The following is a 9,557-nucleotide window of genomic DNA, read 5'->3' on the forward strand; positions in this document are numbered from 1 at the left end:
ATGTGTAAAACTCAGTGAGTCATGCAGGCAGTCAGAAGGCAGAGTGTGTGTGTGTGCGTGTGTGTGTGAGTCAGCCTGTATTTAAACACCACACCCAGCCTCGTCCTGGCTCATAACGGAGCTGCTGCTGCGTCTCTAAAGGTAAGAACTCATCAGAGTGAGCGGGGATATCGGGATATCAGAGAGCTTTAGCAGCAGGAACGATTTACGACTTTTCTTCTTTTTTCTACTTCAAAGAGTCAAAAAAGAACGAATCGTGTTTGTTTCCTTACTTAGCAATGACTGGAGGCTTTTATTTTGAAGCCTAGAGGATGGAGAAGTAGTTTCACTTACTTTTAAAGCATTTTTTAACCAAACATTCAGAAACAAAACCATCAATTCAAGTGTTTGTTTGTAATTTTTTAAGCAGCATGAGCAGTTTTTACAAACGCTTCCTCTAAAATCCGCCAAAATAAGAGTGAAATGAGTGAAACCTAAAGCCACCGGTGATTAATGCTGGACAGAGAAGCTGCAAACAACAGTGATTTTATAAAGCTGAAGTGCTTTGTTGATGTAAAATGTCTGCAGGGTTATAAAGCTCAAAGTCCGCTGCAGATGGAGTCGTTCTGTCGTGCATGGAGCCGAGCCGCCGCCTCGGAGCGATAAATGAGGACTGGCTGCAGTTCGCTGTGCTTTCATGTCGCCTTTCATTCTTCAAGCTGCTCAACTTATGTTAGCAACTAAAGTGAGTGCGTGGGCTCATTTCTGACTCTGAGTTTGGTTCAACAGGTAGTTTTAGGTTCTTCCAGATGTTTGGAAGTAAAAACAGCATCACAGGGAAACATCGCTGTGACCATCATCTCCACACTGCTCTTTATCTATGACAGATGTACCCTCAGGCTCAGGGAAGCTCTTATTTTACACTTGGGTCGTAGAAACTACAGCTTGTTTTACAACAATATAAACCTGTAAAATATCTAAAAATCTGAGCTATATCTGTTGTATCTAAGGTGAAAACAACATTTCTCCCAGGACATTTACTTTTTCTGCAGCCCCAAAGAGCCCCAATCATTTTGGACCAGCTCAAGAGCACCCCCTATGGGACAGGCTTTCCAGACAGTGGGAGCTCCTGAAGACTAAATTAAGCTGGTAAACTTAAAGACACAGGAGTGAAAAAGGGTTAAAATGATATGGACTTTAAACATGACAGCAGTCCTACATACAGTACAGTAAAGAGACTACAGTATCAGAGAGAAAATCCACCAATCAGAGAGGAAGAAACCTCCAACGTAACCAGGCTGATGAAGCGGTAACCATCTGCAACGACTGGCTGAGGGTGAGGGGAGAAAAAGAGGAAACCATGAATAACAAACAAGAAAAAACTAACTGAGGGACAGAAAAGACCAAAATCTAAAGAACACAAATAAGGAGAAGTTCTCAGCGTATCACTGGAAGTCCCCCTGAGCCTATCGCTCCACTAAGCAGAGGTTCAGGGCCATCGGGGTCAGCTGATCCAGCTCTAACTATACGCTTTATCAAAAAGGAAAGCTTAAAACTAGCGGCATTGTTTTCTCTATCCAAACTGGGAGCTGGTTTCCAGCTGAAGGCTCTCCCAGTCTGAGAGCAAAGTGCTCTATTGGGGTGATAGGTCACTATGAGGTCATTAAGATAAGATGGGGCCTGATTATTTAAGACCTTGTATGTGAGGAGCAGGATTTTGAATTCTGGATTTAACAGGAAGCCAAAACAGGAGAAATCTGCTCTCTCTTTCTAGTCCCTGTCAGGACTCTTGCTGCAGCATTTTGGATCAGCTGAAGACTTTTCAGGGACTTTTGAGTATTTGAGGATAATAATGATTGATCAACTAGTTTTGGATGTTGAGTTGAAGGAGACTCTGGAAATATAATTATGACTCTGTAAACAACCATAATATTGTTTCTTCATGTAAAGATGCTTTTGCCATGTTGGGCCATTAGACACCAGCAGAAACAGAAATCACTACGAGTTTTAGAAATACTAAAAAAACTATACAAATATTTACAAACCACCCCCAAATTTCAATGCACTGATCGGTAAAACACTGCCCCCTGGTGGTGAATGTCTTAGTTACATATGGCGATGAGATCTACAAAAAGTACCTTTAATAAATACATTTTTGTGTGAAGTGATAGAAAAAAAACTTATTATTATTATTGGTGTCTCTTAGACGCTGCTATAGAAAACTGGGAAAGTAGAAATTGTCAGATTGTTGTAAATTAATTTCTCTTCAACTATTAATCTGGTTGGTTCCCTGAGGAGGTTAATCGGGACGTGTTCTCTCTGTGCTCCGTGATTTATTTCGATATGTGGAATTCCTCTTTGAACGGCAGCAAGCAGACGACGGGACGAGCCGAGACTTCAGGACTGTTTGTAGCAGCTGCGAGATGAAATGCTGGCAGAGTCTGTAAGAGGGTCAAAGGTGGAGGAAACTCTGCAGTAATCACTTTACAGCTTCAGCTTCACCGTGTTACACAACGCACTCGAGATTCCTGCAGATCTGTTTGATTCATGCTCCTTATCTGCACACACGCCCTCCGCTGGCACGTCCCGCTCAATAAATCAAACACCCCTCCAGCGTATGAGTGTTTACAGCCTGCTGGAGTCTGAAGGCCATTGTTGGTCTGTTTTTAGACAGTCAGAGGAGGAAACCCAGTGTTTCCACTCAAAGGTTAAAGAGGACATATCACAGCTCCAGAGACTCCTCCAGAGAAGCTCGACTGCCAGCAGGCTGCAGACTTTCTGATCCTGAACCTTCTCTCACTGCCTTTTTCTTAACTATTAAGTAAGCGATAACAGAAACTGTACGACTGCAGAAAATGATGTAAACTCACCTTTAAGCTGCTTGAACTGTGTGTTGCAGGTGAATCCATCATGGCGCTGGTGTCTGAGTTTCTGGGTCAGCTGACGCTGTCGTACAGTGGGGTGAGTCACCGATAACACAGCAATCACCATAAATGACTTTGATATATCAGGTTATTCCTCCAATTACTGATGAACCCAACTGTGCCCTAATTAGAGCAGCATTACATCACACTACTGGTACTGTACCATAACACAGGTCTCAGGTACTGGAGGCATTTCTGTGTTATTCAATGTTTTCTGCACACCTGAAAAAATCCAAACAAAAACAAAGCAGTGAACTGACATATTTTCACCACCTCAGATTCATTAAATTAACACAAGAATAATGAAGTCAACAATAAACAGAGAACAAGAGTCGTTCTCCACCTGGAGTTCATCTGTACAGTTAGAAAGCAGATAAACTGATGACTGATCAGTGCTTCATTCAGAATTACTCCAACCTCAGAAAGCTGCCTGATGGAGAACTCCTCCCGTACCCCTGCGTGTGTCTCTAACAGTCTGTTGGGCATTACGAGGTTAAATCACAGCATCAGCGTCTCGTCCGGTGCTTTCTGTCAAGCAGCTAACAGGAGCTAATGGTCAGTTTCTGTCCTCTGTAGGAACCAGAGGCCAAATACCCCACCGTGGTGCCGGCCCGAGACTTCGACCCGGCCCGTGATGCTGCCAGGATCGACACGGCCATTAAAACCAAAGGTGAGCGAGTCCAGGAAAACTTCCTCCCTGATATTTCCCTGCCAAGCCCACCGGTCAGGAAGTTTCCACTGAGTTATGTAACTGTGATCCCACCACTTCTCTCTCCGAGTTTAACTGTTCAACTGTGCACAGGAAACACAGTGTCCACGACTCGGACATCACCGACACTGCAGCAACAGAGTTTTCTGATGGTGTTTCAGCTTCTTAACCGGTTTTTAGCAATTAACGGATTACAAAAAGAGGAAAAGATATCGGTATAGCCAACAGTCAGGGGTTCAGAGCTTTTCTCAAGCGGATACTAGCTACTGTTTTACTGGTATTGTAATGGGCCTAATGGTTTATTAATGCTATGGTAACGAGTTTTAAGGAGATTTCACCATAACCAACCATGAGAAGAAAAAAAGTAGGCACTTTAAATCATGACCTTAAAGCTGCACATTTTATATATCTATTTATTTAAAAGTTATTTTAAAAAGTGGTTTTTGGTTGTTGTTGTTTTTTAAGTTATTTAAATAAAAACCTTTATTTTGAAAAGGTTTTTTTTGCTAGCTTAATGCTAGCTTTCCTGCAAACATAAATCAACTTAAAGCTATCTCAGGAAAATGGTGTCTAGAATAGATCTGAGTGACTAATTCAACCAAACTGATCTAGTAACTTAGCTGCTCATTTTCAGATTAGTTTATCAGCTAACGTTAGCTAGCTTGCCAAATTTATTCAGCAGCTAATATGACCCATAATGCTAATTGGTGCAAATTCATGCACAATGTGAAACGGTAGTGATTTTAATGATCAATAAATGTGTACAGGTAGAAAGCAAAATGCATAATGTATAATATGTAGCTTCTACAGTAACATCCAACATGCCTACAGCTATAACTGAGCCACACATCATGAATCAGACACAGGTAGCCTCATCACGTCCACGTCATTACACTGTCAATATGCTCATTACAGTAAATGCAAAGGAGTGTTTGTCTTGTTAATAACAAATTTGTTCTGAGGTTAATTATTGTAGTATTTACAAAAACAGCAAAAAGGTTGAGCAACAAAAAAAAATCCTGATGGAAAGAGGAAGGAAGAACACGGGGACATAAAATCCGAACAAATAAAAGCTCCCAGCACTCTGAATCACAGGGTAACACATCTGTTCACATCTGTCCTCTTCAAAGTACAACATAATTTCATCTGCCTGGAAAGTGACTCACTCAGACGCTGCAGAGGACTTGCTGAGCGAGGCTCGGCCTCCATTTTCCAGCTTCCTTTGTGAGAGCTGCTGGAAAAGCAGGATGTCCCTCGGCAGAGAGACTTCCAGCATCAGAACAAAAGAAACTGCTGGAGATAATCAGAGGAACAGTTTATCAGGGTCAAAGTCACTTGTAATGATGACGGATACCTGAACCGTCACCATTCTCACTGGCCCTGTGAGAATGTGTGATCTCTGATTCTTTAGAAAAATAATAAAGACATGTATGCAATCAACAGGCGAAAGTTGTTTTGACGTCTGTATATGGTATTTGGTAGTTGAAAACAGTAAGTAACTTAGTTTCTTTGACAAATTTGCAGGTGTGGACGAACAGACCATCATCGACATCCTGACGAGACGGAGCTGCGAGCAGCGCAGAGAGATCGCCTTTGAATACGAACGATTTGCCAAGAAGGTCAGAGATGCTTCGCTGTTAACGAACAAAAATGAACCTTTAACGTATACGTTACTTTCATTATTTCAATCAATCAATATACAGAAACTAATCAGGGCCATCAGTTAATCACATTTTAATTTAAATCTTGGCTTCCAGTGATTATTAAAACCAGATAACTGAGGTCAAATTATTTCTGTTGCATTTTGTTCACTGTGAGTGAAAATGTTATATAATCATTGACCAAATAGCTTAGAATTTTTAAGGGTAGTCTTATAGAATAATTAAAAAATAATCACCAAAATGTTTCTGGTAATTTCCCTAAATATGAAAAATAAACGTAAAAATTTGTTGTTTTTTTCCCAGTTTTTACTCAGTAACGTTTAAATATAAATTAAACAATAAATCATTCAAAATAAATCGACCCTGATTGATTGATAATAACAATGATCTTGGATAATAACTTATAAGGATAAAAATAAGGAAATAAAAGAAACATCAAAAAGAAATTTGCTAAACATGATCTAGAGATTATCGCACAGATCAATCAGCTGGATGATGTAATTTACATTCATTTTAATATAAAAACAAATCACGACTGCCACTACTTTTAATTTTTGGCAAACTTATAATTTCATAAATTATCTTCAGAGTTTTTCATGAACCGACAAACTTTTGGTGGACAACAAAAGTCAGCAACACTGAGATTATTTTTTAAATCTTGTTTTAATAAATGGGATATTATTATTATCATGAATAAAATAGCGATTTCTGTAATGACAGGAAAATAACTGTACACAAACCAAACTTGCATAAACCTGAAGTCCACAGACAACCCTCCATTTGGAGCCTGATGTAAACCCAAAGGCCGTGAAGCAGCCATGGTGGTAATCCAGCCAACAGCTAACATCTCATGCTTCGAATCATGAGCCAAAAATAGAACCTTTACTCTGAAGGTCGATGGAAAATGAAGGAAACTGACAAACAGAAAAGGCAGTGAGAAATACAACAGATCCTGAACTTTTTGCTTTTGTACAAATGATTATTTCTAAAGTGATTTTTAACCCTGTGTCTGTGGTTGTGTCAGGATCTGGTCAGTGCCCTGAAGGGGGCGCTATCCGGTTCTCTGGAGGCTCTGATTTTGGGTCTGATGAAAAGCACCGCTCAGTATGACGCCTCGGAGCTCAAAGCCTCCATGAAGGTCAGTGTCACGCTAAAGACCAAATGAACATGGCTCACCGGGTATCTGAACGTTCCAGAAAAGACTCACTCTGATAGCTGAGAGCTGCTGTTGGATGTTTCACACAGTTTGGGGTTTTTTCATGCAGGGACTGGGGACCGACGAGGAGACCTTAATCGAGATCGTCTGCTCCAGGAACAATGAAGAACTAGCTGAGATCAAGAGGGTTTACAGAGACAGTGAGTCACGTTTCAGGAACCTGAAAATACTAAATAAATATATAACAGAGGTTTTCATGAGCTAAAGGCAAAAAGTGAGAGAATGTGACTTTGACTTTCTCTGCAGTGTTTAAGAAGGACTTAGAGAAAGACGTCGCAGGAGACACGTCGGGAAACTTTGCTAAACTGCTGCTGGCTCTGGTTCAGGTAGGACTTCATTTATCTTCACAAAGCAGGAAATATAAGAACTCTGACAGGTTCCCATAAAATCCTAAAAATGATGTTTCACATACAACACAGGAAATGTTATTGTGAGTATCGGGTCTGTGTTTAACTGCAATAACACATCTGACTTCATTTTGACTTTAGTGGATTTGGTAAAAATATTTCAGAGAACTAAATATTTTCTAAGAACAGTTAAATATTCAGACAGATATGAAAAAACCTACAGAAACTACTTTCACAATATTTAATAATAAGTTGATAGACTTTGTCAGACAGTGTCAGTTACACTGGTTTCTCACCGACACTCTGAAAACACGAATGCTTTTCTAGGATATTTATAGTTTTGATGCTTGGATAAGAAAATGAGCTTTGATTTATTTTAGTCGACAAAAACCTGTTTTTATTTAATCTGTTCTTTTTTTCACAGACGAGACGAGATGAACCTTCGAATGTCGTCGACTATGAAAAGATTGATGAGGATGCCAGAGTAGGTCAAAATATACTTTTTTTTTTCTTTAAAGGTACTTTTTGTAAATTCACGTGACTTAAAAATGCTTTGAAACCTTCTAAGAGTTAAAGTTATCAAAAGAATATGAAAAAACAAAAGAAAGTGACCGTTATTGAACGGGGTAGAAGAGTAATCATTGTTACAGCGATGGCGTGAAATAAACGGGGGTGGACCAAAAATAATGATGAAACTTTGAAGCAACGTGTCTGAAAACATCTCGGTGCCCCCTGGTGGTGAAAGTTAAAACTCACAGGACATGATTACAAAAAGCACCTTTAAAGACTTGAAACGAGGTTTGGTGTCCTCTGAGGGGATAATCTATTCAGAGGTATAACTGTTAGTTTTGTACATGTGCTTTTTCTCTTTTTTATGTAAACCTGACCTTTTTTTTCACAATTTCTTCATTAAACCGTCCTCCTGTGTGAACCTCCCAGGCTCTGTATGAAGCCGGAGTGAAGAGGAAGGGAACCGACGTGGTGACCTGGATTGAAATCATGTCTCAGAGAAGCGTCCCCCACCTGCAGAAAGGTGAACTGCATCCTCAACACTGATGCAACAAAGCTTTATTTATACAGACAGCACATTACAGTGCTAATGTAAAACTCAGTCAATAACTAAGAGCAATAAAAACAAAACAAAAAGGCAAACGACACCAACAATAGGCCAGAAAACACGAGAACTATAAATATAAGCAGGACAGATGAAATGAAATACTAAACAACAGGAAATGTAATGAAACCTACAAAATAAGACCCATGAAACCAACAAATGTACAAATAATATGGAATTATAGTTGTATACTTGAAAGAAACCAGTGCTGTGAAAAAGCATAGCTTGTGTTTGAAGTCTTACGTTTAATGTGTGTGTTGTGTGTCAGTGTTTGAGCGGTATAAGAGCTACAGCCCCTACGACATGAAGGAGAGCATCAGGAAGGAGGTGAAGGGGGATCTGGAGAAATCCTTCCTCACTCTGGGTACGTCTAAGAAACATCAAATATTCAAGTCACAGATTTAGACCCGGTTTAACGGGGAAACCGAGCACGAGGGCAAGTCTCGTTTTCATTTTCAGCCACACGTTAAAAGAAATAGACGCCATCAGAACAAAGTAAGAGTGAAATTCTACTTCACGGTGACAGGACACATTAAGCAGGTGTGTATCGTTTGTCCACAGTGGAGTGCTTTGAAAACAGGCAGCTGTACTTCGCCAGCAGACTCAACGAAGCCATGAAGGTGAGTTTCCCACGTTTCTGTCCAACGTTTCCACCTGGAACTAAACATAACACCTCCTCCTTCTCCGTCCATGCTGACATTTTGTGTCTCAGAGTAAAGGAGCGAAGGAGAAGGTGGTGACCAGGATCATCGTTTCTCGCTGTGAAGTCGACCTGATCAAGATCAGAACAGAGTTCAAGAAGCATTTCAAGAGGTCGCTGTACCAGACCATCACTGTGAGTCCTACAATATCCCACACACACGGAGGGCATCGAACACACCACGGAGAGGGCATGTTTGTGTTTATTGCCGATGGATAATTTTGTGTGTGCGTTTGTGTTTAGGAGCACACTAAAGGAGACTACCAGAAAGCTCTGCTCAGTCTGTGCGGAGGAGACGACTGAAACTACATTTCCCAGAGGGCCGCAGGGCCTTCAACCATCAGATGAAATCCTTCACGGTGCTCAGATTAACCCTCTCAGGCTCAAATTAAGTTTTTGTTGCTAATGCACAAAAGAATACCTGCAGTGGTACTTCTGAGTAAAAAAACTCATAAAATATGTATGTGGGGTAATCGGGTTGTTAGTTTTTAACTGTTGCAAATCGGCAACGCCTGCCTCGAGAGGGTTAAACATGTTTGTCTCTGTGATCGACGTCAGTTTGTGGAATAAAAAAACGGGAAAAGAAATGATTTGTCTTTGTGTTGTTTGAGTGAAAGAACACCAGGGGGCAGCAGAGGCATGTTTAACACTGCGCAGGCCGCAGTACAGGAAACCACGAAGGATCAAACTCCGTGTTAAACACACACAGATGGCCTCGTTTACAAGAATCACATTGAGAATAAAATCTAAAAAAAATAAAAGTTTAACTAAAAACGCCAAAAATAAAAAACAGAAAATTATTTTTTCTAATAAAAATTAGAAAAAAAATCACTTCCTTTTAAGTCCATCTCTTAGTTCTCAAATCAGGTTATGGATTAAACTGTTCTTATACTCTGACATGCTGATT

At 40.2% G+C, this 9,557-nt stretch overlaps 1 protein-coding gene across 3 annotated transcripts; it reads left to right on the top strand.

Annotated features, from left to right (window-relative positions):
- On the top strand, window positions 1-9,068 carry LOC113027104 (annexin A2). Of its 3 annotated transcripts, none has more exons than XM_026176596.1 (13): window positions 1-141; window positions 2,879-2,940; window positions 3,480-3,573; window positions 5,137-5,231; window positions 6,298-6,411; window positions 6,539-6,629; window positions 6,736-6,815; window positions 7,261-7,320; window positions 7,776-7,869; window positions 8,219-8,314; window positions 8,512-8,570; window positions 8,663-8,785; window positions 8,894-9,068. In XM_026176596.1, the coding sequence occupies exons 2-13, from the start codon at window positions 2,890-2,892 to the stop codon at window positions 8,951-8,953; spliced, it is 1,017 nt and encodes a 338-aa protein (XP_026032381.1). In that variant the 5' UTR covers window positions 1-141; window positions 2,879-2,889; the 3' UTR covers window positions 8,954-9,068. The 3 variants fall into 3 exon arrangements, with proteins under 3 accessions (XP_026032381.1, XP_026032402.1, XP_026032391.1); XM_026176617.1 differs by lacking the exon at window positions 1-141 and adding an exon at window positions 563-724; XM_026176606.1 differs by lacking the exon at window positions 1-141 and adding an exon at window positions 2,624-2,800.
- The last annotated feature ends 489 nt before the right edge of the window (window positions 9,069-9,557 follow it).

This window comes from Astatotilapia calliptera, chromosome 1 (assembly GCF_900246225.1).
Source record: "Astatotilapia calliptera chromosome 1, fAstCal1.2, whole genome shotgun sequence".
In the NCBI taxonomy this organism is placed as follows: domain Eukaryota; kingdom Metazoa; phylum Chordata; class Actinopteri; order Cichliformes; family Cichlidae; genus Astatotilapia; species Astatotilapia calliptera.